The sequence below is a fragment of the Balearica regulorum genome, chromosome 6 (assembly GCF_011004875.1).
Source record: "Balearica regulorum gibbericeps isolate bBalReg1 chromosome 6, bBalReg1.pri, whole genome shotgun sequence".
Taxonomy (NCBI): Eukaryota; Metazoa; Chordata; class Aves; order Gruiformes; family Gruidae; genus Balearica; species Balearica regulorum.
The window spans coordinates 18,128,317-18,156,303 of NC_046189.1; the positions used below are offsets into that span (position 1 = coordinate 18,128,317).

The 27,987-nt window shown below is 40.0% G+C and overlaps 1 protein-coding gene and 1 long non-coding RNA gene across 5 annotated transcripts; one reads left to right on the top strand and one right to left on the bottom strand.

The window, feature by feature from the left end:
• On the top strand, positions 1 to 25,249 carry NFE2L2 (NFE2 like bZIP transcription factor 2). 4 transcript variants are annotated; one of them, XM_075756563.1, is made up of 5 exons: positions 1 to 159; positions 19,653 to 19,922; positions 20,087 to 20,182; positions 20,871 to 21,050; positions 22,945 to 25,249. In XM_075756563.1, the coding sequence occupies exons 1-5, from the start codon at positions 130 to 132 to the stop codon at positions 24,151 to 24,153; spliced, it is 1,785 nt and encodes a 594-aa protein (XP_075612678.1). In that variant the 5' UTR covers positions 1 to 129; the 3' UTR covers positions 24,154 to 25,249. The 4 variants fall into 4 exon arrangements, with proteins under 4 accessions (XP_075612678.1, XP_075612680.1, XP_075612681.1 ...); XM_075756565.1 differs by lacking the exon at positions 1 to 159 and adding an exon at positions 347 to 689; XM_075756566.1 differs by lacking the exon at positions 1 to 159 and adding an exon at positions 409 to 463.
• LOC142602346 (uncharacterized) lies at positions 24,906 to 27,049 on the bottom strand. The gene is made up of 2 exons (XR_012836068.1): positions 25,797 to 27,049; positions 24,906 to 25,766 (listed from the first exon to the last, which is right to left on the bottom strand). It is a non-coding gene; the product is annotated as an uncharacterized LOC142602346 (long non-coding RNA).
• Between the last annotated feature and the right edge of the window lie 938 nt (positions 27,050 to 27,987).

Here is a 27,987-nt window from a genome sequence, read left to right on the forward strand (position 1 = left end):
GACGGCCGCTGGCCCGGCCCGGGCCGGGCCGCCTTCGGCCCCGAACAGCGCAGGAGTGAGCGGGCAGGCGGTGCCGGGCCAGCCGTCAGCGCGCCGTACCGGCCTCTCCGTGCCCCTCGGCCCCGCGCGATGGAGATCGAGCTGCCCCCCGCCGCCCAGGTGAGAGCGCGGCCGGCGGGCGGGGGGCGGAGCAGGGCGGGGGCGCCGGCACCCCCCGCCTCCCCCCGCAGGGCCCGGCCCGGCCCGGTCGGGTGTTCGGGTGAGGGGCGGGGCGAGCGGTCACGAGGCCGGCGGAGCACGTGGTGCCGCCCCGCCCCTGTGAAGGCGCTGAGTCATGGTGGGGGCGGGGCAGGGCCGCGGAAGCCTTCACAGCCCCCCCTCCCCCCTTCCCCCCCTGCCCCGCTCCGGGGGGGGGGGGGTTTACCGGGCCGGGCCTCTTCCCGCCCGCGCCGGTTGTGGAAAGGTCAGTCAGGGCCTCCAGGAGCCGCCTCCGCGGCAGCTGCCTGCTGCAGGCAGCCTCGGGCGGGGTCAGGAGCTCGGAGTGAGCCGGGGAGGGTGAGAAGGCCGGAGCCGGTCCCTGAGGGAGCGGCTGGGGAGGCGCCCTCCGTCGTCGTCGGGGTTGCTCGCGCCAGGCGCAGCCTCGCGGCGCTGCCCCCGGCGTGCCCGTGCGCCTCTCGCTCCTTCCTCGGGTGAGTTACCGCAGGTTCCTTCTGTCGTGGCGCGGCTGCCCGTGGCAGTTGCCCCGCTGGGGCCCTGTCCCCGCCGGCGTGCGGCCCTGTCCCCGCCAGCGTGCGGCCCGAGCCGGGCGAGCGGGAGCTGTTGCACAATCATGTACTTCCCTGGGGCGGCTTTGGGCTTGGTTCAGCCTCTCACGCTTAGCCTGAGGAGCCTAAACGGGGATGACCCTGGCCTCGGCCTGGGCCGGCGGTGAGGGGCTGTGACCGGGGTGCCCCCCTCGCACCTCCGGGTGCTGGAAACGCCTCGAGGGGTTTGAGCCAGAGCGCTTCTCTGCGGCTTTGGCAGAGAGGAGGTGAAGTCTTGGTGGTCTTCTCCGAGGCAAATCTATTGGAGGCTTAGGGGTATTTGGATGTATTTGTGTTTTGTGCTCTTGTGCTATGAGGCCTCTTCTCTAAAAGCCTGGGAAATTTCAGTACTTTTGGATTGCAAACTTGTTGCAGAAGGAGTGGGGTGAATAACTGAAAACATAATTGAACTCGATTTTAAATTTATATAATCATTATGTGGTTTTCTTGGGCTTTTAAATGGAAAATGTATCCTTATCAACTAAGTATTAGGTTTAAAGAAGAAATAGTTGAAACTTCATCTGGAGCTGTTTTAATTCTTAGCTCTTGAGTTTTGAGGGTCTTTCAGTGTATGCCAGTACAATCTATGCTATGCTATGCAATAGAGAGGTGTTTTGGTTTTTTTTAACATCATCTGCCCATCCTTTAGGATATATAAGTGGGTATTTCGTACGGGTAATATCTCTTCAACAGTCTTAGATATACCTTTTGCTGTTCATTGAATGCTATTGCTCTTCTGTCTTAGGCCACTCATAGCTTTGTCTGGCCCATCTGTTTTTCTATCCCCGGGTAGTGTGACCATGACCTCCACCTTGCCTCCTCGGTTTCTTGGAAAATACTACGACAAAAATCAGGCTCTTGGCCTGTGCTATGTAAACAGCCTGTGAATTTCTTTTTGCCTATAGTATCCAGCTATGGCATTTTTTGCTTTCGTGTCTGAGAGAGTCTTGACAGACTGATTCCTGTGTACCTGCCTTTGTCCCTTCTTGCCCAATCCACTGTGACTTCTCTGCCAGCAAACCTAGCTTTTGTTACTCGTTTGCCTACTTTGTCAAACCCTTTCTACCAAGCCACCTGTTGCAATTTTCCTATCTGAGCTCAACAGCTGCTGGCTTCTTCTCTTGCAGACCTAGCCTGAAAAGGCACTGCATTTTTTAGATAGTACATGATTACCATCTTTGACATATAGTTTTAACTGTATTTATTAAACGGAAAATTCAAATACCTTTTCCCATAAAATGCTCACTGAAAATGAGAGATGGGGAACACAGTCTTCATTTAGCAAGCCCCCAGATGGGAAGGGTGTACACTTGTGCAAATACAGTGCAAGCTCTTAGACTTTTATGTGTCTGGTAGCAATTGTCGTAGCATTAAAGGTGAATGTAAAGGACTGGGATCGATCTAGCTCCCTAACCAGAATGTAAAATCACCGCTTTCTGCTACATAGTTCTGTGGGAGTTGGCAGTGTCATTGTCTGCAATATTCTTGAAAAAAGTATTTGTTTGTTGTACCTCTCTGTCTGGAAATAGGATGCACCTCTATATGCAGAGGTGAAATGGGATGTTGTCTATTGCACACTAACAACACAGACATCAAAACACCTAAAATAAAAGAATGCGATGGAACAAGTGTCAAGATGTTTCAAATGAAAGCATGATTTTCTCATAATAGCTGTTTTCCTCCTTGGTAAAGTTGGGGTTATTGAAATGGTTGCTTTTAAACTTGTAAAACAAGCTCAACAGTTATTAAATTTTGAGCCTCACAACAAGAAGAGAACAAAAAGAATTTGCTTTCCAACACAAAGAATGAAGCTGTGGGTTGCACTTAGACTGAGGTAAGACCGACTGTAGCAACTGGCAAAGCCAAGGAAGCAAATAATTGAGTGCCTGTGTAAGTGTATCTGTTAGGGATTTTCCTACCTAGAGAACTGCCCTGAAGAGTCTCCAGCTCAATTAGTGTGATCCCTTTAGTATAAAGGGCTTTAATGAGGAATTACATGTACTTTTTTTTATGACATGCTGCATTAAATTGCCAAGTGAATGCGTTTATTTTTTTATTCATTCCCTAATGGCCTATCATTTCCACATCAGGTAGATTCTGCAGGCGAAGACAAACAAGTGCACTGCTCAGGCCTGGCAACAAGGTTTTTTGGGTTGGTTGGGGTTTTTTCTGGTTTGGTTTTTTTTTGGTTTTTTTCTTGATAATGAGGTTTAATAACCCTCTTGGATAGGAATATCTGATCAAGATATCTGTAGAAATATCTATTTATGTATGTAGATAAATTTCAATATAGGAAAACATTATATTCAGAAACATGTGTGTCATTTACTAAAATTCTGGACAAGTTTGGAGGAAGTAGATGAGAGAGTATCACAAGTTCTATCTTAAGTAAAAATGCATTTCTTTTGACCCTCTCAGCTCTTCTGTGCTCACCTTAGTATCAAGGTGCACGGATTAGAGCTTTCTTCCCTTCCAAACTCGCAAAAAAATATCTTTCTGTTAAGGCAGTGGCAGATGTAATGCAGTGTAGTATGTTTAGCTGAAATGAATGTGGACTAATAGGAGCTGACCATGTCAATCCCTTCAAGAGAACAGCTAATTGGATATTACTGTTATTGTTGTAAATATCCATCATACACTGTTCTGTAGTTTCTTTAAAATGTGCTAAGAATTTACAATTATATTGGAAATTGATGGAACTGCAAGAAGTTAATTGCCTCTGAAAATCTGACTTGAAGTTTGTGGTTAGGATTCAAAGTTGGAGAAGAATTTGGCTTTGAAAGTTTGTTGGGAAATAATTGGAAGAGACCAAACTGGAACAAAAAAGAACATTCAGTGTAAGCAGAGGGCAGCTGGATGATCTCGTCTGCTTTAAAGAGCTTGAGACGTTTTTATAGCACTGTGTGAGTGGGCAAGAATAAATTTTGGTGCTCTGTCCCTTTTTTCTTTTTTTGATTGAAAAAATAGAGACACTGTAATACTTACCCTGAATAAGAATGCAGCAGGCTATGTGTAATCTTGAAGGACAAGTATGTTGTTAAAAATGTGTCAGATTATTATATCTAGTGCTGCACCTGAATACCCTTTTGATTTCTTTTGATTTCTTTTCCTCAAGTGCTATATCTTAAATTTGCAAAGTAGGAAAATATCTGTTTGATAGGTATTGCTACTTTTGTGATCCTGACTGAAATGAAAGTAGCAATGGTATATTGAATATACTGATTTTTGTTAAAGAAGTCTTGGATACCTTTGTGAAATGTGCTGGGCTTTGTGAGATGATGATGAGGAACACCAGAAGTGGAAGGAGCTAAATGAAATATTTTATTCACTTTCTTAGTTACATAAATTCATAGTATTTTTTAAATGTAGTTTTTCCTCTGTAGTTGTAAAATGTTGTTATATTTGGTCCTTCAATATAACGAACAAACCCCAAAACAGCACAAGCTGTCAGTCTGTCATTCAAAATTTTTGTAATGCATTAGACTTTTAAAGGAGAGTGAAAAACTCAACTGCAGGCCCAGAAAAGGGTGAGCTTAGGGGAGAAGGAGAGTATATAGAAAGTTCAGGTAATGACAGCAAACAACACCAGCTGTGTCCATGCCTGTAACACTGGATGTGTGCTTCATTAGGAAGACGGAATTTGGTTTTGTATCTAGAACACTGCTTCTTTCCTCTTTTTTCCCCTTTGAAATTATAACGATAAGCTTTAAAATTACTAAACCATTCACAAAAATTAGGCCAATTTGTGAAAGTGTGATGTATTTGCAATAATTGTGTTGGCTGAAGCTAGTGCAGTACAAGTCCAGGCAGTAACCTGTCAGCATGAATTAAGTATTAATCCCCTGCTGCTGTGCTTGAATTGTAGCCAGCAAAAAGTCCTCCAAAGTCTCCAGGTTAATCACCTAGTTAAAGTTTGTTTTGGCCTCTGTCTTATTTCAACCCGAAGTAACGTATTATTTTAATATAGCACATTCCTAGAGAACTTGAAAGGGTTTGAAGTCTGTTCAGTTTTCTGATAGTGTATTATACCAAAGTCGGACTTTATGCCTCAGAATACAGCTTTAGGTGAAGGGAAAAGAATACGATGCATTGGCCAGATTCTTTTGGCCAGGTTCTTTTTTGGTAATAATCTAGTTTAACTGCTTTTGGAAACACTTCCATCTGCTACCTATGTAAGTCTTTCTACATAGACCGATGAAAAGTCAGGTAGAAGTTGGAAGTCATGACTTTGAATTCGTGTTATCCAAAGATGACTGATATACAGCAAACTGAAATCCTGCTCAGGATTGCTCAACAGTAATACTTTTATGGCATATTTGGTTTATTAAGGTAAAAGATAAACAATTAAATCAGCCAGCAATGCTATCTGTGGTATATAAAACTGCTTTAAACCATGGAAGGCTTATCTGGAACAGATACCAGCAAATACAGTTCAAATGAAGATAGGCATTGTGTACTTTTCTTTCCTACCCAGTAACTGCTTTCTGTACAGGAAAAGTAAAGCTAGTGACAGTCGTATATTCATTGGCAGTAGCAAGAAATTAATTGATTGTATAACACTTAACTTTTTCTGAAGTATAAGAACAGTGTTACTACTCTGTGCGGCTTAGTATTGAAGCAAGCACAAAGGCAGCTCTGTCTCAGGATTCCTTTGTTTCAGTGACTTTTAGATATACATTTCTTAATTTTTTTTACCACCTTTTGAAATAAGGAAATGAAAAAGTACATTCCCCAACAGAGTATGTTGTTTTAATATTAGTTTAGTTTTACCTTGACATGCATAGCCCAACAGTTCCTGTTTCAAATAGAAGCAAAGTCTCTCAGAACCACACATTTAAATTAAATATTAATCTGGCACTATACATTTAAATTAAGTATTATTTTGGGTAACCAAGCAATCTGTAATATCAAGTAAAGATAAAAATGTTGAATTACTTGACTGCTTTGGAGAAGAGGATTTGACTTTGTCTTATAAAGCATCTTCTGTTTTCTGTCTTCAGCCATTTTGAATTCTTGGTAAAATATTTGTTCAGTTTAACTGACGTTGATTTTTCTAATGTTACGTGTTGATACATGGGCTTTGTGTTTGGCTCTTAATATCTACTTTAATATTTGCTTTAAAAGAATTCATTCAAGTGTTTTGACATCTCCACATCATGGAGATGATGGAAAGCCAATAGGAGTTAATAAGAGTATTAATAACTTAACTAAGTTAGTATTGTTTTACCAGCAGAGTATAACTGCTGCTCAGTGGTATATTACTAATCCCTAGTACGAGCACTAATTGGCAGGACTGTAGTAGAATGGGTAGAGCTTAGAAATAATGCTTATGTGGGTGCAATTTATATATTACAGATCTAGTTGAAGTTTTTCATTATGTCAGTTTAGGTTTCTGATTTTCGCCTGATGAACTGCAGTTTTTGTACTGGGAAGAAGGAATACAAAACAGTGTTTATTTTTAGCTAAGTTATTTTGAAGGTGCTGTAAATGACTAATTTTTCCTGTCTTTACAGTTAAACTAAACCATTTCAAGAAGTATGTCTTTGTTGTTGAAACTATTGCAGTACTGAGGGAGTTGAGACCACCCAACCTTGTCTTGCAGAGTCTTAAGACCTTTAATCCAACTTCTGCAGTATTATGAGCAATGCAATTAAAAAAGAGAAGAGAAAGGAAAAGAAAGTTCCTTTAAGTTTGTTGCAGCAACAAGTTATGTAAGACCAGTTTGAAACCATCTCTTTCAAACCTTTTAAGGAAGTATCTTCTGTATGACTATAGAACATAAAGATATCAATTTTTCCCTCTTGCCCCCACCTCTGTCTTGCAGCTTCCAAGTTTTATTGCTGTTTGCTGTATTGGTTTTACATGCTGTCTCTTGTAAGTATTAAAAAAAACAACAACCCACTCCTGGAGACTGCTTGCAAAACAAAGTTTGCATGCTTGAGAAATTGACTCAGAAGGAGCTTGCTTGATAGCCTGTCTTTAAGAAGAGGTTTGTTTTATGATTAAGGGTGTGCCTATTTGCTGTGTTTGAAATTAATGCCCACTAAATGCTGAAGGAGTGACTTTTCTACAGCTCAGTTATGTGAGAAGCTGCTGTGACTTTGATTTGCTTCCTGCTCAGATCATCACCACCATTTAGCCATAAAGAGCTATGAGAGAAAGATCTGGGGGGTGGGGGGGTGTTGTTTGAACCCTTGTGGTAAAATTAGTACCTCCCTGCTTATTGCTATAATTAGAGTGAAGCAATTCCTGTGCTGCTTGGGCTGTTGGAAGATCCCCATTCAGAATTCCCAGGCAGCATGTGGTCAATGCAGGTCTGCCACTCTGAATTCTGCCTGTTCCCATGTAAAATGGCTAGTCTTTATCTGCTCCACAGCTGGCATTTGTGTTTTGTGCTGCCTGGGCCTGGAAGCTTGGTCATTTCTTCTTTCAGTCTTCAGGAACTGTTTGCTTGAGTTATGTGCTGTTGGGTAAGAAGGCTGAATTTTGTCCTAAAACAGGGTATTTCCAGTTAGATTGCGTGCAGTTATGTGACCAGATGACATGTTCCACTGTCAGCTGGGTAATAAAACGATGGGTGAAAGAGGGTGGGTGGATAGCTCTGAAGGTTGGTGCGGCTCAGCTCAGATGGGTAACAATTTTTCAGAAGCTTTATGGCTGGAAGGAGAACACGAAGACATTAGTGGCAGAGGTCATCCAAGACATGTCAGTGGGAGTATTCCACCTCAGCTTGTTACACTAGTGCTTGTCTTCACTGGTATCATAGAATTAGTGACTGATACGTATGCACTGGGGCAGATAATATAATCATTAAGTGTTCTTGGAACAAATGTACTGTAGACCCTGGTGCAATCTTCTGTGAATTATTTGACACAGGATGCACGGACATATTTTCTGGTGTATAACATTGAATGTAAGTACTTAAGTAATAAAAATTGTACTATTAAAATAGCATAATATGATGAAACAGAACTTATATTTGAAACTAAGTCATAACTTCTGACAGCTAGTCCTCCAAATTATTTAAATTGAATTCTTTGGCTATGAAAATGCACATCATGTTTAGATGCCTCAGAGCTACGTGTGCCGTAACAGAGAGAATTACAGCACAGTAACTTCTGATACTATGCTTTCTAATTTGGTTTTAGTATTTGAACTAGAATATTATCAGATAAATTATTCAGTGAGTGAAGAATTGTTGTGACTGAGTGGAATTTTGTAGTTCCATGGAATGTTTTCCAGCTTGGTTTGTGATCCTTTACCATCTGCCACTACAGGCATCTAGTTTGCACCTACCGCTCTCAGGAATCCTTGCTCAGCTGATAACCAGTGCAAACATCTCTAGACATCTCTCATCTCTCGAAGTTTCTTTAGGCTGAGAAAATGAAGCATGGAAGCCACTTAAATAATGAAATTGTTAATGGAGTGCTTTAAATTATTCTGAAAAATTCTGTTACTAAGGTCAGACACATAGAATTATTTTAAATTCAAAATGAGGCTTGGGATGAGAGTTTTTGATAAATTGTGTTTTTGTGGCGGAGATGATGAACAAGGTCTTATAAAATGCAAATAGTAATGACAGAATTAACAGTTCATAGCTGACTGTGAGTAGTGATTTACCTAACAAGATCTCTCTCTCTCTCATTGTCTAAATTAACTGTGCTATAGGGAAATTTTAGAATCTTGCTATTTTTACTGATAATTTGCTATAATCTGACTTTCTTCCAAGTATTTACTGAGGCATGAGGAAGTGTCAAGGCAGAAAACAGTTTAAGATCCAAATCTGACCTTTTCTTTGGATTCCATATTTTCTTATTTTACGAGTGATCATCTTAACCTTTTTGCTCAACAAATTGATTCTAATTACATCTGGTAAGCAATCAAATCTTCTGTAATGTCTTCTACAAGAAAAAATCAGCTGTCAATGCTGATTTTTAGAAACAGTCTGCTAAATATAGTATGCTGTAATATAATTGCAAACTGGATAGCCTCCCCCCTTCCAGTATTTAATATTTGTTAACCATATTAACATGCCTGGAGTATGTTTGCTGCTTATGGCTGGAAGAGGTATATTGACATGTTTATTATTTGTGGCAAACAGTCTTGTTTTGGCCATCATAGGTGCTGAGGGGACAGACATCAGGGATTGGCCTCTACCTTGATTTTTTTAGGTACATCTACCCACTTAATCAGAAGGCTGAAAGAAGCATTGCAGTGGTAATCAGCTGTACAGGCTGTGAGCCTCCTGTGCACTGAGGAGGGACAGGCATGGAAGCCCTGAGGAAAGTGGTGGGCAGTGGAGGCTCTTGAGTTGGAGGGAAGGCTACAATTTCTGATTGTTGACCTTTGAGGGTTTTGTTGTTCTTTTGAGGATATCAAAGTGACTACTTTTTATATAATTTGGTAAGATGTATAAAACCATCTACCTATTCTGGTTCACGCCTTGAAAGATTAATTAGCTCCTTTTGCTTTCGGAATTTATGAATTGACTACTATGCAGGACTTTAAAAAGTGAGGGCTGGATTGTACCACACAGAAACAAAGCTATGGTTTTGTACACTGTTGTTCAGTTCCTCAGTGGGTTTACCTCTTTTAAGCAAAAGTTGTCATTGTGTATAAAAATGATAATTTGGCATGTAGATGCCTGACGTGTTGGCCCTGCTTGAGCTTTCTGGTTTAGTTGTTTAACTTTGCAGGACCTTCAAGTGGAAGGTTTGTGGGGGTTGATGGCTTTTAGAGGATTGCTTTTTGCTGAGAAATACATGAATTACAAGTACTGAAGAAAATGAGTAAAATCTATCCTTGCCTCATTCTATGGAAAAAGAACTCTCATCATGTATCTCTGTGTGGCTGGAGGAAGGGGAAAAGCTATACAAACTCCTGTCATGCAAATTAAATAACTATTTCTATGATGTTTCATGTAAATTTAGGGAGACCATTATTGGTCATCAGTGCACAGTTGAATGATACTTACTGAAGCTTTTCTGTAGTATTTCACTAATGAAGGCTGTGCATGGTGTCAAATAAACCATTTAATTACTTGTTTGGAAAGATAGTGTCACCACAGCAAAAATTTGCCACACTGGGCCTCCCTTCCTCAAATCTGTTATGATCCTTACTGTCCAGTATTGAGCAGTTGAATAGCAATGTATTTTTGGCCTTTTTTCTGGGTTTTTTTCTTTCCCCTTGTAGGAACTAAATAACCTTTCCAAGTATATTTGAAGTTGAGCACTCAAAAAAAATTCCACCCTGCTTGCTTACTCAAAACTGTGCCCTGACACTAAATTTCCAGCATTATCTATATAAATTACATATGTGAAAAGCGTACATTAATTGCAAGAGTCTGATCCACAAAAGTATTTAACACTTGTGCCCCACAGGTTGCAGTGGGAGGTAGGCACCTACGTACTCTGCCAGATATTGGCTGCTGTATACAGAACGTGTCACAGCTGACCACCTCTGGAGCAAGCTGTATTCCATGCAACATAACTGTATACTTAAGTTTTTAGACTTCAGATAGTCGAGGCTCATGAGGTGTTTGGCAAGTTCTCTGAGTTTGAAAGCATCCTTGCTCTTTCTTTGTGAGCTCAGCTTGGAAGCATGGAAGAATTTCCTTGATGCAGCCTTATGGAGTAGATGTTGGTGTGACTGAAGGAGGACTGATGGATGTGTGCTGGCAGGACAGTTAGTGAACCACTTTGCTTTCTAACCCACACAGGTATTTCTGTTGCTTGCAATTGTAGCTTGGCCTACAAATGACAACAACAAAGTTGCTTGTGAGATCAGTGAAGTGAAACTTGGTGAGACATGCTTCTTGTGATACTAGAGCATGCTGTTTCCACATTCAGGCTGTAGTGCAGCCCCAATAACCCATCTGGTGCCAGTCCCAATAACTTGCCTAGCCACCAGCAGAATGACAGCTAAAAGTGGGGGCTTTACAGGAACATCCCAGTGCTGTGAAAATGTGTAGTACAAGAAAGATCCTAAATAATGCCGGAGAATGTTTTGACTCTCCAACACACTTTTTTCATGTTTAGTTTGAAACACACTTTTCCAAAAAGCATGTAATACTGATGAAATCAAAATAGTGGCTGACAGGTCATAACCCGAGGTTAATACAACCTAATAAATGTTATTTGCAGTTTTGTTAGGTTCTTTTCTCTGTTTCTATGTTCATCTTTTCTTGCTTCCTGATTTGTTTCATTGGATGTTGAGAGCGTGCTATAATTTGACTGGATTGTGTTTCCCAGATGAGTGAGCCATTATTATAAACAAATCCTCTTGTAGATAAACTAATGAGTAGCCTGTGGCAATGTCCACACAGTACATGCCTGGCTGGGTACAGTAGGATAGCTTGAAGATAATCATTTAACAGGTAATTGTTTTCCAAGTGCTATAGGTTCAACGTATAAATTTAATTGGGACACAAAGGCTTTTGTATTCCTATGGTTAAAACATCAGCAGTATTTTCAGATGTTGTATATTTTTTTATATTTTTTTTTACATGTAGGGTAAGGATTTTTTGTTGTATAAATCACAAAATTCAATATATGCCAGGCTTTTTTATGATGCAGTTTTGACTTGGGAGGAAAAAACACCAAATACAAATAAAGCCATTAAGATCAGCTTTTCCTGAAATGAAGTAGACTTCTGTCTGAGATGGCTGCTGTTTGAATACCTTTGAAAATGGAGTTATGTGGGTGCAGTACGTGGTGATTAGACAACAGCTAGAAAGTCAGCCACAGGAGAATCACTTGGTTTACTTGCTGGGGTAACATAGCAGGGTTTTGTTGATGTATTAAGCATGTAAAAACAAATAGGCAGCCTAACCCATTCTTTTATAAAAACAATCCCATATTTCTGCCAGCCTCCCAGTTTCATTATGCAACTTGTGTAGTAGATTGTAACTTGAATACATATTAACTTTGTGTGCTTATTGACTTAATCATTTTGTAATGCTGCTGATGTAAGATAAAGTAGCAGCAAGTAAATGGCTCTGTTAAGCTGAAAGAGGGATTCAGAATTTGAGTAGAAGGGACCACAACACTTTTATACCAGCCAAATATGCTGCAGAAAAGTGAAATTTAGATTAACACAATATAATGAAGACCTAAAAGGGAAGAATGGAACCCATCTAACTGAAACAGCAAAGCTCTGAAAACATGTAACGTTCATTGCTTTAGATACTGGTGTTCCAGAAAGTACTCTGAGATGTCAAGAGATTTAGGACTAAGTTTGAAGAAGCTCGATGACACCCATGACCGTTTTTGGCTTTTGCTTAGCAGCCAGGGTAGTGCTTGTAAATAGGGGCATAGTTAAATTTATTCAAGAGAGGTTCATTGTCATCAGCTCACAACATTAGACCTCACTCAGTCTTTTCCTTTAGGCTAAGGTAGAAATAAGGGAATTTGGAGCAGATACAATGCATGACAGATTTGGCCATGAATATTAGAGAATAACTTTTGAAAAAAATCAGATATTGTACAAAGAAAAGAAGTACCAATGTCAGATTTAAGACTTTGCTTTCTGTAAGCCATGCGAATGAGACAGATTTCAGGTTTGGTTTTTTCCCTGATGATTTTTTTAAATGTTGAGGCAGGATCAGTCTTGGGACCATTCAGCCCCTGGAAACTGCATATTCTATATTAAACTCTATTATTTTAAAGCTACCTTCTAAAATATGTATTGATTAAATAATTTGGAAAATCACAGCTACTTCTGGAGTGTCTGAAAGCACCAAACCATCTTCTGCAAAAAGATGTGCAGCACTGAGCAAGAATCCCTTGGTCTGTTGTACCAGAAATGGTCACCTCAAGGCAGACCGAATGTGGTGGGAAAAGGATCTGTGTACGTATTTCTGACTCTGGCGATCAATGAGCCAGAGAGGAGAATGTTGCTCCTGCTGCTGTGCCCCAGGCTGGGAGTGCATGCTGCGAGGCTCTTGCACATGTTCAGGATTTTAAGGAATGGTACAGAGCTGAGGATTGATTGATTTTGCAGAAAAAGAGAAAACTACTGTCAAAGTGAAGTAGTAAACTGTTCTTTATGTCCTGCCTTTTCCGTCTCTCTGCTGTCTTTCTGATGAGGGTGTTTTTCTTTACCTGCTGTGGTCTTGGTCTACTGTTAGCATTAGGATTTTGCAGCTTTTGGAGCTGGAATTAAGTTAGTACATTAATGACCATAAACAGCCTACAATAGCTATTCTTTTTTGCAGTTACATTCTTGCTCATTTTACATTCTTCAGGCTTAAAGAAACCTGTCTTTTCACTGTTGTTGGAGAATATATGAGGTATATGTTTTCCCTGGCAGTTTGGAAAGCTTGCTTGCCATGGGATGTATCATATAGAAATGCCATCATGTTGAGAGCTGTATAGCTCTTAGTCATAGCCTTTGTTGATACCATTCCTGGAAGGTAGTGCTTCAGGTGAGATACATAAGTCATCCACCTCTCAGAGGAGTTGGAGTGAGGGTTGGGAGAGTGGGTGAGTAGTGTCCAGAATTGCACTTGCATGGGAAGATTGTCCTTCCAGCCAGCCAGAGCCTCTCCCCAGCTTTGTCAGAATAATGCCCAGTCAAGGCTTGTAGTGAAAATTTCTTAAGAATGCTGGACAATCCAGCCAAGCTGTTTTTCAACTAATCTAATTTATAAGAGTAGATCCTGACAATTTGGCACTTATTAGGAGAGCCTGCTGGAATACAGTGGGAGGGACAGTCTGAAGTATGAGATGTATGTCAGGAGAAAACAGAGGCTAAACGCTTCTAGCTAATGAAATGTCAAGACTTCTGTTCCTGGTCTGGCAAAGCATTCTAGAAGTTTCTTTCTACAGTAAGAAAATGAAATTTGTCTACAAACAGTTGCATTTCAGGGACTGAGCTTATCTCATTTGTCTCCATTGGGGCAGAAGAATGTCCCAAGACATATAGTCAGAATTTTTCAACAGGCTTATTTGTATAGACAGGGAGTGGAAGTTCTCTTACAACATCAATTCTTTAAAGGCTTTTCAAGCTGGCCTGCCAGGGCTTAAAAAGAGTTTGCTGACCAAGATATCATACATCCAAAGGCTCTTTAGGGTCAGGAAGAGCAAATGGGCACCAAGAAGTAGAAGCAGGCTGGTTTAGCATCAGGACATACTGGTTTAGGGTCAGTCCAGTCACACCAGCAGTAAGTGGCAGATGTATGAGAGAGAAAAAAAAGACACCCCATCACACCCACCCAAGGACCCTGTTTCCTCTTAGATTGTCTGGAAGGTCTTGGTGAAGATGTAGGACAGAGGGCAGCTCCACAGGGCAGTCAGGGATTTGATCTTGTGCATTCACAAATCACAGGTTGCTGTCACGTGGTTTTGTTTGACAGCTCTCTGTTCTGTCACACTTCCAAATCCTAAATCCAGACATCTAAAATTGCTGTTGTACCCTTCTGCCATTCCTTTTTCCCCAGTCTTCTCACAAGGGCCGCCTCTTGTTGGAAGGGACAGGGAAGACGTGAAAAATTTCACATTCTTGAGTTAACCTTTTTTCTTCCATTTGTAAAGGATATGGGTCAGCTTTCAAAAAGCAATTGTTTTTGAAAAGTTACGGTGTTGGGCTGTCTTTATTTGTTTGATGTACTTTCTCTGAAGCATGAGGGCTGTGTGTCCAGGATTTTTTTCTGTAATTATGAGTTGTAATTAATAAGTAACTTACCTTGAAAAAGATTTAGAAGACAAACCACTAGTTATGGTGATCTCAGAGATCATCTGAAAACATCAAATGATTTATAAATCATTCTTAAAACCTACTTGAACAACATCAGTTCCTCCTGAGGATAATGAGGGGAAGACATTCAGCTGTTGCTTCCACAGCCTGTCCTTTTCTTCAGTGGTGAGATGCTTCCAGCTCCTCCTCTTGCACTTGCTTTATCACTTGATCCCCTCCCTTTCATTCTTGCCTTGGAATATCTCTGGTCCTTGATCCTCACTTCCTACACAGTTTTTTTTTAATAAATCAAAAATGTTAAGGTGCTTTTTGTTCATCCCTTTCACTTTCTGGAAAACAAATAAGAATTAGGGAATACTTTGCCATCTCTGTGGAGTGTTCTCCTGCTTCTTGTAGGGTCCTGGTCTGAGCTCCCTGCTGGATGCAATAGCCACTGATTCTGTTGCTTTTTCATTTATTCATCCTGGCATGTGAAATCTCTTTTCTTGGAGTTAGGTGCTAGTGGATCATGGGAAAGAAAACAAATCCTTGCCTGGTGAGAGATTTTGCTAGTGTTAACCCAATTTATGTTGCAAAAGGCATGGCTTTAAGAAGTAAATGTTCAAAACACAAGATGTGCTCTGTATTAAGGGGATAGCTAATAATGAGTTGAAAGCACTGAGATGCCAGCAGAGAAACAATCTGCTACTTGGGCCGCTGGATGTTTCCACTTTACCCATGCTACCTGTAAATGGCTTACATTCCAAACAAAACCAAAACCAGTCAGATAAACCAAACAGGGATTAAATGAAAGATTAGCATTTTATTTAAAGCACAAAAGTCAGTCTATGAAAATAACATGAAAACAGGGTCTCTGTCCTTTGTTTACCCTACTGCAAATATGTTTGCTTAGGAGCAATAAGAGTTAATTGTCAAACTTTACAATGTAGTTGGAGATTTTCTCATAAAATGTATAACAGACTCTGCCCAGATGGCAAATGCTGATATGTAAATCTAAAACATGAAAATTTCCATTGAGGGCCAGATGGTGGCTTAATGTGAATTGTTTAACATTTATGTTTATCTTATTAAAAGTGCCTTTATATGTCCAAACTAAGCTATCAATGTGGTTGGAAGAGCATATCACTAAATGAACAAAAAAAAAATCAAACCAGGCACCTCCTGCTTACATGGATCATGGGAAAGCAAAGCATGTCCTCTGTTGAGAGAAGTTCTTTCTCTGTTTACAAAATTGTGAAGAAAATATCATAACAAAAATCACTGTTTGGGAAAAATATTAAAACTATATTACTTTCCCAGAAGTTAGAAGTGTTGGACAATGGTAATACAGACATTAAGTACTGTAATGTATTTCCCCTCAAAATAGGTGTTGGTGTTCAGTGGGAAAGAGCTGAGCTCTAGACAAGGGGAAAGCATTGCAGCTTCAATCCCTCCTGGGCACAGGCCCTTCCTCCTGCAGGGGAGGCCTGGCTCTTCCTGCACTGCCTCTTGGCTCTGCCAAAACCATCGTTTCCTCTGATGCAATTCAAGAAATTGCACAATGGAGGAAAGAACAAACGGGCGCTTGTAGACTCCGTCTCATGAGGGACCGCTGGCGCCTTTACAGTAAATACATCTGATATTAAGGGAAGTGGTTAGCATGGTTCCAAAGGGCAGCAACGAGCCCTGGGTCAGATGAATCTTTCACAGGACTCTCGGTGCACGTGCTCCAGTTTGGATGCAACTCTGTGCTTGACCCTCCAAATGAATCTTTGAGACCAGCACACCATGTTGAGGCATCTAAAAATCAGAGGGTAGCTGTTGCATGGGCAAGGAGTGAAATACATTTTAATAGCTTTAGTTAAACACTCCAGGCATCAAATACAGTTATTTTTGTGATGCTTTCACAGTGGAAGGGGAAACATGCTTCGATGATAAACCTAAAATACAGTGCCTGCCTGTGTCTGTGGATACCTCTGTGTATGTGTGTGATAGTGTTCAGCAAGGCAGAGAAATAATTTAAAGAGGAAGGCTGTGGGGAGGCTGAAGGAACAAAATTGCAAAATATTTGCTTTAGACTGCAGTTTTAAAATTTTTTAGTTCTTTGCCATCACCTTGTGCTGGGGGTTGTGATTCACTCCTTAGTGAATCACTGGGTCAATGTTGATTCTGTTAACTTTGACCTGAGGTTTTGGACTAATGCCCAGAAATTTTTTCTTGAAAAGGGCAGTATTACTAAAAGCATTGGCTCAAATTATAGATAAGTGTTAAGTGGCAGGTTAATATTTAAATTATTAACTGTGCTGTTTGATATTACATATTAGCATATTAAACAGAAGAACACTTCCTCCACGCAACCCATTCATGTGAAGAGTAATTACTCGAATTGTTATTCGAAGTTAAGGCTAATATTGCTGTATTTATACAGAACTTTTCAAATTGAAATTGGAAAAGGGCCCTCCTAATTATATGGTGATAATTTAAAAAAAGACAAAACACAATAACAATCTTTTGGTTTAAAGTGCCACAAACACAACAACTAAATAAAATAAAAGTTGCTGCTGACAAGCATCCCTCTCCAGGGTAGAACACACCACCATTTAGCAAAGCTCAGCCCTTTGCCAGTGATGAGGTGCTGGGCTGAGGTACTGCTCCCTTGTAAAGTGGTGACAGGAGCCAATCAATGCTGTCGTGTTTCTGAAACAATAGCCCAAGATCCTGAAAACCATGCAAGCATATTTATTCAAAAAGTAATCCTGCTTGCTGAACTGATTGCTGCACACACACAGAGGTGGTGGTGTATAGCCACAGCGGGTTTTTTGGCCAGCTGGTGTCTTTGGAGGTGTCTCATCCCACAAATGAGGCAGCACCCAAAGCTACTTACTTTGATAATGAATATAACCAGTAGTGTGGCTGAAAGATTTAATAGCTGTGCCTGAAGTTTTTCCAGTAAGGCTGTGTGGTTTTTCTTTTTAAGGAAAACATGTTATGCCTTCTGTACCTCTTTTTTTTTTTATCACTTTTGTTTTTCATGATTTAAACTGAAGCTGAGCACCAGTTCTGCTATTTTTGTGCTGTAGTCTGTTGCAACTCAAGGAAGAAAACAGCTCTGTTAATTCACAGCCTTGTGCATTATACACAGAAAAAAAATCTTGAGTCACATTTTTAATGGTGCCTTGTAAATGAATAATTCAGAAGTGAGCCCTAAAATCCAGATCCTGCAGTTTTATCCAGAACATATTGCAAATGCTCTGAGACTAGGAAACAGTTTTGAATCTGCTGCAGGAGGAGACAGTGAGCAGCTGGTAAACTACTGGCCCTTAATGAAGCTATACCATATTGCAATATCTCCAATTACTGCAGAACTTAATTAGTTCGTTTTACCCTGCCAATCTGGAGAGACCAAACATTGTCTTGGGCAGCCACTGTAATTATTTCAGCTTCTTCATTGCTGGCCATTAAAGCTGAGTTTGGTCTCTCCCAGCAAGGTATATTAAATATCTTAGGTTTGGGAATGCTTGCATTGTGTTACACGCAGATATTTTATCTAACTGCCTGAGTTTAGAGGAAAGTACTTTTTTTAGTAACTGGTAGAAGTAGTTCATGCGATGTATAAATGAGTGTTAATGGTGTAGTATTTTTAATAAAGAAATGAGACTACTGAATTGGTTTGTTCAAATGTGGACTGACCCTAAAGCTTTTTGCCATAACTGCTGTACAGAAGTGATCACTTTGAATGGCAACATGACTTGGTGTTCAGGTTACTACTTTTCTCTATTTGAAAATAGTCTTTAGAGATAAGGGAACATTTTAATTTCATATGATGGCAAAATAAATGTATCTTGGGTGTAGCGCTGCTAAATGAATCAGTAAAGTTCTGTTTAAATGAAATGCAGTGTTCGGTATATTATTTGTAGCGTGCTAGCCTGATGAGAATGCCTAACAAAACATTATTTTGTGTGCTGCCACTGAAGGGAAATTTTAAGAATAATGAAACATGCCATAAAATCAAAACTCCCAGGTACCAGCTAGAAATTGTTGGCATTTACCCATCTGACAAATGTGGCTACCAAGTATTAAAATTCTCTATCAACTGACATCCAAATTGATGATTTTTTTTTTAGTGTTAGGTTTTCTTCCAAGAAGAAAATAGTCCCGACTTTATCCCTTAAACATACTGAATATTTGAACAATAAAAAAACCAAAACAATCTACTAAACTCCCCCCCCCCCCAAAAAAAACCTTTATGCAATAAATTAAAAGAACTTGTAGCCAAATCAAATAACAACAACTGGGTGGTTTTCCCTAAATGGGAGAGTTTAATTTGTCTTCTGAAACACTACAGGCACAAGGGCTAGCTGGTTTCCAAGAAAGGTAGGTTATCGTTAGCTGTCTGATAATGATTGAGTCTGTGATGAGCCAGGGGCCAATTGATTACCAAAATTTGACACCTATTGACCTCTAGTTTATACTCAGCTGCTCCAAAGCAACTGCTCTTAGAACATCATCTTAGACTAAACTTTAAATTAAGACTATCATTAAAAAAAATGTAATTGTGTTTAGTGCTACAGTGATGTTATGCCACTTGGTGACTTTGAAACCAGGTTATCCTCTGACTCTGAAGCCTGCTTATCTTTAAGATTGATACTTAATACCAGGCTGGAACATAAATATTTTAAAATACATTTTGCAGTATGGCTATTATAGTTCCTTCAGACAGCCCCTCTCATGTTTTTAGTCAGCTTTTGCAGTTTTATAAGATCATACTGGAAAAAATTTACATAGGCAAACTTTTCAATTTCTGTTCTTTTCTCTTAAAAATTACTATCTTAATGTGACATAATTCATTCTATAGCTTCATATTTTCTATGAGCTAACTTAGGAAAGAAGAATATATTTATCCTCTGGGTAGTTTTTGTATTACCTTACCAATTATAACAAATTGCTTCATTTTTATGAGCCTGTGCGTGGGCCACAGCAACCAAACCATCAGTTCGCACACTTCAGAAAGGTTGTGTAGAGCCATATTTTATTTAGATAACTTTATAGGATTAAGAGAATAAGCCTCAGTTACATGAGTCTACCTGTTTAATACAGAATTTAAAAGCTTTGCTATTGTTCTAAACCAGTTTTGCTGGGGAGGATGCTTGCTTAAAAAAGGCATTTCTATTACAGGACATGAACTTGATTGACATCCTTTGGAGGCAAGATATAGACCTTGGGGCAAGGCGTGAAGTTTTTGATTTTAGTCAACGACAGAAAGAGTATGAACTCGAGAAACAGAAGAAACTTGAAAAGGAAAGACAAGAGCAGCTCCAAAAAGAGCAGGAGAAAGCCTTGCTGGCTCAGCTGGAGTTAGACGAAGAGACAGGTGAATTTGTTCCTGTTCAGCCAGCTCGACACATTCAGTCAGAAAATACTGAGCCACCAATCAGTTTTTCGCAGGTAAACTCTAATATGTGTTTGCAAGTGTGTTTAAACTTTTTTCCATTCACAGGAAGACATAATGTTAGTGGTTACCTAAAATGAATTTGCATTCATGGCTGTAATGGAAGATTCTTCAGTTATTCAAAGATGCAGTAACATTTTTTCATAACTTTCCCATTTAGACCACACAGACTTCAAAGCCAGAAGCAGAGGCCTTGTCCTTTGATGACTGCATGCAGCTCTTGGCAGAAGCATTCCCGTTTATAGACGACAATGAGGTAAAAATGCTCAATACTGCAGTTTCATGGGTGGTCTTCTAAGGGATCAGTCTCATGTCTTCTCTTAGTAAGATTTGTCTTCACCAAAATATTAGTTTGTGATATGATTTGCGTTTGGAGTCCCCAAGCTGACTCCAGCTGGAATAAAGCAGCGTTGTAGGCTTAAACCAGGGCTGTGTCCGGAGGCAGTTGAGCAATACTCTTGTGTTCCTGCTGCTTACTGATCCTGCAGCCTGGATTCAGTGTATAGCACATGATGGCAACCTTTGCAGTCACCGCAAGTAGCGGTGGTGGGCTTTGTTTGTTACCGTGAGCTTAGTGCAGCTCTCTGGAGCTAGTGGTTTTGAGATGCTGTATTCCCATGTGCTGACTCTGGGCTATTTGATGTGTAAAGATAAGCCCTTCACCAGCCAGTTTCTAGCTTTTTTTTTTTCCTATTTCTTTCCTTAATATGAAAACTCCTTTCATAAGAATATTTTTGTATTATGCCGTTATTTACAAAAAAGTCTTTTTGTTAAGAAATACCTGTCTGTTCTGCAGAAATGGTAGAACACCAAAAACCAGATTTTTGCTTTGGAAAATTCAAAGTTAGTTTTTGGCTGGCTGGTTTTTGGTTTTTATGTGGGTGGTTTTTTGTTATTGTTGGTTTTTTGGGGGTTTTTTAATTTATTTTTTTTAAACACTCCAGGGTGCTTCAGCTGCATTTCAGTCACTGGTTCCTGCTCAGATTGATAGCAACCTGGTCTTCGTTTCCTCTGATCAGACTCAGCCACCTGAATCACCTGTTCTAGTTCCACTTATTGATGCGGAGAATATGCAGAACATAGACGAGGTTTGGGAAGAATTATTGTCCCTTCCGGAGTTACAGGTAAAGGTTTAGTATGATAAGCACCTGAAAAAAATAGCATGATATTTTGGAAGAATGTGGTATTTTGGAGAATGCAATACAAGTGTCTTTAACAGACGGTGATTATGACAGTCATGTTGGATTCTATATGTGCAGGTTGTCTATAGCTCAATATGAGCTTTGGAGAAGGAGGAAAGGAAAGAAGGAAGGAAATCAGTTGTTTATCAGAAGGCCTTAATAAAACACAGTCTATCTTCCCAATTAGAACTTCCCCATGTTCAGCAAATCATCGTTTGCCTCTGTATGCAACTTCTTATGGCATGATCATGGCTGAAATTTCAGCTGCTTAAAAATGGACGCTTCTGAATTATGGATCCACAGCAGAAATTGCTTCCACAAGTATTATTGTAAATGGGTTTTTTGCTGTGTCTAAGTAGATTGTGTAACTTGTTCATGGTTACTTTTGCATTCAACTTCTAAGGAAAAGGTTTTTTAAAGATGGTAATAGAACATACACTTAAATACATAGAAGAGTCAGGTATAGTTATATAACTATTGTTTATATATGTTCAGTAAGAACTAATTATGTAATGTGTATCAACTGAGTATTTCAAAGGAACAAAAAAAATCACTTTGCTATAGTAGTAAATTGTGCATTACAGAGGACATCTAGGAGGCTTTTTTCCTCCCACTTCATGTTTCTGTTTATATTTTCCTTAGACTTGACTGTAAAATCCACTCTACTTTTTCCTCTTGTCTTTCTATATTTTTCAAAATTTTCCTAGTTTCCGAATCTTTACTGCTGTGGTCGGCTTAAAAGCCCCACATAAGTAACAAGGGCAATTGGCTGTGAAGAGGCAGCAGCAATGCTGAAAATAGATTAAGAAACCAAACTGAAACTATCTATTGCAGTAATTCTGAATAGTAATTGAATAATCTTCTGAAAGAAGTGAGATAATTGAGGGCATCACCTTTTATGAATTATGTATTGAAGGAAAGAACAAAAAAAGAAAAAAGCATGCTCAGTCAAAACCTTAGCTTAAGCTTTGAACGATCTCTGGTTAAATAATCAGTGTGTGGTTCCTTCTTAAGAGAAACAGCATCATTTTGGTAATTGCCTAATTCTTTGGGGACAGCAGGCACACTTATTTCAGCTTCGGTTAAGAAACTGCCACCCCGTTGGAAAGAACATTGGTCTTGTAGCCAATGAAAGCCTATCAATGTAATAGTCCTCAATGCTCACACGGATGTTAGCCAGCTTAACTAAAAGTATGTGGGGTGAGTTAATGTTTGTAAGGCTTTGTCTTAGTACTCTTTTTACTTCACTGAGAATTACATTTCTCAGCACTGAACAGCTGCTTCATTCATTCAGTAAATCCTAAAAGAATCTTGGTTTTTGAGGAAAAGAATTCTATCACATAATAGGAAATTGAGTGCTAAAAGTAATTATGTGCTAGTAATGAGCATTAAGTCTCATTCAGTAATTTTACAGTTACCGTACTTATGCTATTCCTAGCAGTGGTGCTTGTGAGAAGTTCAGACCTGGCAGCTCCAGGATCCCCATGAGCAGTTCAGCAGAACAGGAGGGCTCTGCGCAGCTTCAATGTAGCACTGGAGTGCATTGGAGTGGGTCCCTCCAGCATCTTGCTACGAGTTTGAGAGGCTCTGCTGTCCTAATCTAAGTAGCTTTGTCCAGAACAAGTTGCTTCATACTCTGCTTAGGCATCTAGTCTGCTTTCTAGATTGCCTCTCCATAGTACAAGTGTGTTGTAGTCATCCAGGTTACAGCAATGTTGTAATACTCATTTTCTGTGCATGTGGATTGCTAAAATACTTAATGATTGTGGGTTATAGAAAAAGGTTTTATCATCAATTGGTGACGTGTTGCTCAACTTCTCTTACATTTCCCATGTAGTGTCTTAACATTGAAAATGATAACCTGGCTGAGGTAAGCACAATCACAAGCCCTGAAACCAAGCCAACAGAGATGCACAACAACTATAATTACTACAGCTCGTTACCCATCATGAGAAAAGATGTTAACTGCGGTCCAGATTTTCTGGATAGTATCGAGGGGCCCTTTTCCAGCATTTTGGCACCAGAAGACACCAGCCAGCTGAGTGTGAGCTCTTTAAATGACACATCCCCTTCAAACTCTGATTTCTGTGAGGATTTCTACACTGCCTTTATTGATACAAAGGCAACTGGTGACACAGCAACGACAAACACTATCAGTCAATCACTTGCAGAAATTCTAAGTGAACCTATTGACCTTTCTGATTTCTCACTGTGTAAAGCTTTTAATGGCAACCACTCAGGAACCGTACCAGAGTGTAATGATTCTGACTCTGGTATTTCACTGAACGCAAGTTCTAGCGTAGCATCACCTGAACATTCTGTGGAATCATCTGCCTATGGGGATAAGACTTTGGGTTGTAGTGATTCTGAAATGGAAGACCTGGATAGCGCTCCTGGAAGCGTGCCGCAGAGCAGTGGTAGCGCGTACTCGCTGCGCTTCCAGGATCAAGTGTTTTCTTCCATGGGGCCGCACACTCAAACACCGAGCTTGCAGTGCACAAACACACCAAAGAAAGAACCCCCTTCTGGTCCAGGCCACCCCAAAGCTCCATTCACAAAAGATAAACCTTCAAGCCGCCTTGAAGCTCATCTCACAAGAGATGAGCAAAGAGCAAAAGCTCTGCAGATCCCCTTTCCTGTCGAAAAGATCATTAATCTCCCTGTTGATGACTTCAACGAAATGATGTCTAAGGAGCAGTTCAATGAAGCCCAGCTTGCACTCATTCGAGATATACGCCGGAGAGGCAAGAACAAAGTGGCTGCTCAAAATTGCCGTAAAAGAAAACTGGAAAATATAGTGGAACTGGAGCAAGACTTGAGTAACCTAAAAGATGAGAAAGAGAAATTGCTTAAGGAAAAAGGAGAGCATGACAAGAGCCTTCGTCAAATGAAAAAGCAACTAACCACCTTATACCTTGAGGTCTTCAGCATGCTACGTGATGAAGATGGAAAGTCTTACTCTCCTAGTGAGTATTCACTGCAGCAAACTAGAGATGGCAATGTCTTTCTTGTTCCTAAAAGCAAGAAGTCAGAGACTAAACTTTAAAGGGCAGGACAGCTGACTACTGTTCTCTGAGTTACTATTTTTATATTGTTATCCTGATAGTTTTTACTGTGAGGTGGAATGCAGAATTAGGTAATATTTTTCAAGTGATTCTATGCAATGATAATTTTAAAGTTAATAATTAGTTTATGAAAGATGCAAGTTTAAAACTAATAGTGTAATGCAGGTGGATGTATGCAAAACTTGTAATCTCACTTTTATAACAGACATCTTATAGCACCACTTTGACTAGTTTCCATATACATGTAAATATTTAAGATATCATATTTATATACTGTTACTATCTCTTGTGATATTCATAGATTTATTTGATATATATATAAATGATTTTTAGCCTTCTAAATACAATTTCTTGCAAGACAGTCTGGCTTCTGATACTTTTTTATAAATATGCAATAGTATTTGTTTCCCATTTTTCTTACACATTTATACTTGCTTTATATTTAATATATGATTTTAATTTAGTATAAAAGTTGATACTTAGTGTTTGATTTGGATTTATCAGTTCATTAAACTTTTTTAACTCTATTTCATACGCACTTATTTCCCTAAAGGGAAATCCTCACTAGTTTTCCAAGGCCAAGCCTTCACGTAACAAATAGGCTTAATTACCAGAGACGTATTGTGCAGCATTGTCAGCATTACTAAAGCTTCCTTTAGCGTCACTGTAAGTGCCATTTGGAAGGGTTGTGTAACAGAAAGTTAAGTTTTAAGTCTATGCTAAGTTTCCATAATTTTGTTTTGCTCTTTGAACACTACTTTAATTCATGATCTTTTCTCCAAAGGCATTTAAAATCTGTTATTTATGACATTGTTAGCATTACACATTTTTCCAACTAAAAATTCTATAGACTTTTGAGTACTTGTTCTAGAAATACACTGGGTCTCACTCAGCCCAGCGAGCATCCTTTGTTGCTGCGATTACTTGGGAGCTTATGGAGAAGGGATGCTGATTGCCAGCCAACTGCACTATCTGGAACCTGTGCTCAATTAACTGAAAAGCATTGTGGTGTTTAAATTATGATTTATAAGAGAATAAAAATTGGCAAATAAATAGCATTGGGTTTTTTACTCTTCAGCTGGACTCCATACTTGATCATTGTGGATTTTTTGAATACAGAAACTGTATAATTTGTAATTTGAAACACATTGATCTGAATATTAAAAACCATATCCTCTTCCTTCATCTTCCCTATGAAACTTCTAAGAGGCATGTTCAGGCTGAAATGTTTTTTCTGCCACTGGTGCTCTATATCATTGTAGGACTTTTTGTCTATTACAATATTATGCATAACTTCATTTAGTATAATAAACACCAAGTTGTTTTGCAAGGCCTTATTGTACATTTTTTAAGAGAAGGAACTGGAGATACTAAAAAAGGGCAGAGTAGGACCCATGATGATTGATAGTGTAGCAAAAAGGGTTTAAAGAGGGGCATGAGATTAGGAAACCAGCCTTTTGTTAGCTCAGTATTTACAAAGTTAGAGCAATGCTAAGTAAAATGATGTGAGTGTTGGTGAGTTCAGGCTCAAGGTTTTTATTTCCCAAACTCTTTAACCATGCTGGAGTTGCATATCCAGCAGAAAGCATCTCATCTCAGGGCTGGCTGTGAAAGCCAAAAGAACAAGTTTAGATTACCGTAATCCCCATTGCCTACTTATCACTTCTTACAGACCTTCTGAGTGGCCAAAAAAAAAAGCAAAGAGGAAGGGTAAGGGATGAAGTATAGACTGCCATAGCTCTGATGAGTGTTATTCTGTCAGAGGATCCTGCAGAAGGTCTCCTGTTTTCAACTGTGCTCTGTGCTGTTTGCTGCTTTCACACAACTCTCCAGTGACTCCAAGCCCTCTCACCTGAAGAGCACAAATGGGTTTGGAGCCTACCGCTGTATAGGTGGCAATTTGTTTTTTCCCTGTGGGCACAGAATTTCAGATGCAATTTTATTGTCCAGTTGGTCACAGTAGTATCTGTGTAACTCTCTGTGATCAGCTTTTGGTTTTATTACCCCAAATATTTTTTTTATTTCCAATCTTTGTCACCTTGTTATTCATCTGCCTGTTAACTCATATACTGATTCTGAATAGTAGAGGCTGCTCTAGTGCCAACACACACATTCCTTCTCTCTCTCTCACATCAGCAGTGCGATCTTAGCTAACCAGCAAGGAGCAGAGCAGTAACAACAGCTTCACAGAGAAGGAAGTTCTGCTTCAGGGCAGTGTAACCAGCAGGAGCCATGATCCTACTGACAAGATCCTCTTTAAAAGGCAGGCATCACAGCCACACGCCAGTGCCAGAAGAAAGCCTTTGGTACCTGAACCTAGTACACTGAGGCTCCAGCCCTGCCTACCTTAAAGTAACAGCTCCACACAACTTCTCATGCTGTGTCGCATGCTGCAAACTTTGAAGTGAGAGGTCCTGCTGCACAAACTGTATCAGGCAGCAGATACAGCAAAGTCATGAAAAAACTAGCCTCACATTTCCCACATCCCCGGAAGCAGTGGGAACCCAGCCCCTTACAGCAAGCAGGAACAGCTGTGGTTTTGCTGAAAACCTCAGGAAATGTAAATCTGGGTGACCCAACTTGCACTTTGAAGCTGCTTACCTTGTTTATACCAACCTTCAGCCTTGTAACAGGGTGTCAGTCCATCCCCCTGCAGCCCTCAATGTGCTCTGAATGCAGAACACGCTTTTTGGAGTGGCCAGTCAGTACCGGTGGTTGAAAACCTGGAGGCTGGATTTGATGGACGAAGCAGATTTATTTGCTGTAGACAGGGCCGCCACGTACCAGCTAAACTAAGCCAAAGATGTTGCAGCAGTGAGGAAAAGCTTTCTCACTGCCTTTACCGACCTTGCACCAGCCCTGCCTGAGAAGGAAAAACACCCCTAACTAATGGGCAAAACACAAGGGCACGTGAGACTGCGCTGCCATTTAAAGCAAGAGGATCCTAGCCATACTTAAGGGCAGCAGTTTCAGAGCATAAGCATTAAGGAAGAAGCACACTGAGCTGTGGCCCCGCACCGACTTTCAACACTGATACACAGTATCTGCTCAGTCCTAGAGAGGAAGAGCTCCTGAATTCCCCCACCATAAGTGGGCTCTCAAACATTCTCTCTAGCTGCAATACAAATACTTTAATTACAAATTGGTGATAAACCAGACACCTCAGTAAATGCCTGCCCTCCCATTTGTTCTTTATTTTAGCACTAATGCAGAAGCCGAAGGCAAGCAGCACCCTTACAGCCTGTGCAAGGGCCCTTGTATTCGTGCTACCCACACATCTAAAACCTCATGCAGGGATACTTATTCCATTACCAAGATGAAAAGAGCAACAACAAAAACCGCACAGTTAATGCAGAAGTCCCATTTGAATTCCACCAGGCAAAGAATCCGTCTGAAGTAACTCAGACCACATCAACTTGCACTGTTTAAACCAGTATTTTTCCTATCAGTCAGGAACACAGTGAACATTGTTTTCACATCAAGACACCCAACATCATTAAGGAACAAAATACTCCACATTAGATTATTTTGGTATATGTGAAAACATCAGGTTGCAAACTATATCCTTCATTTTATTATTACTATTATTGCTGAGGTACAGAGTATGTTCCCAAACCTGAGAGTGGCTAAGTGATATTGCCAAGTCTAATGCATCACAGTGCTGACCTCATACACTGACAGTGGAATGTGGACACCATACGTTTCTTGATCAAAACATTCAGTTTTAAAACTATTGAAAGTGAAGCTGAGGAGCTGGGCTGAAGCAAGGTTTTCTGACTTGCAGTCCCAAGGTGGAAAGATGATCCTGTAACTCA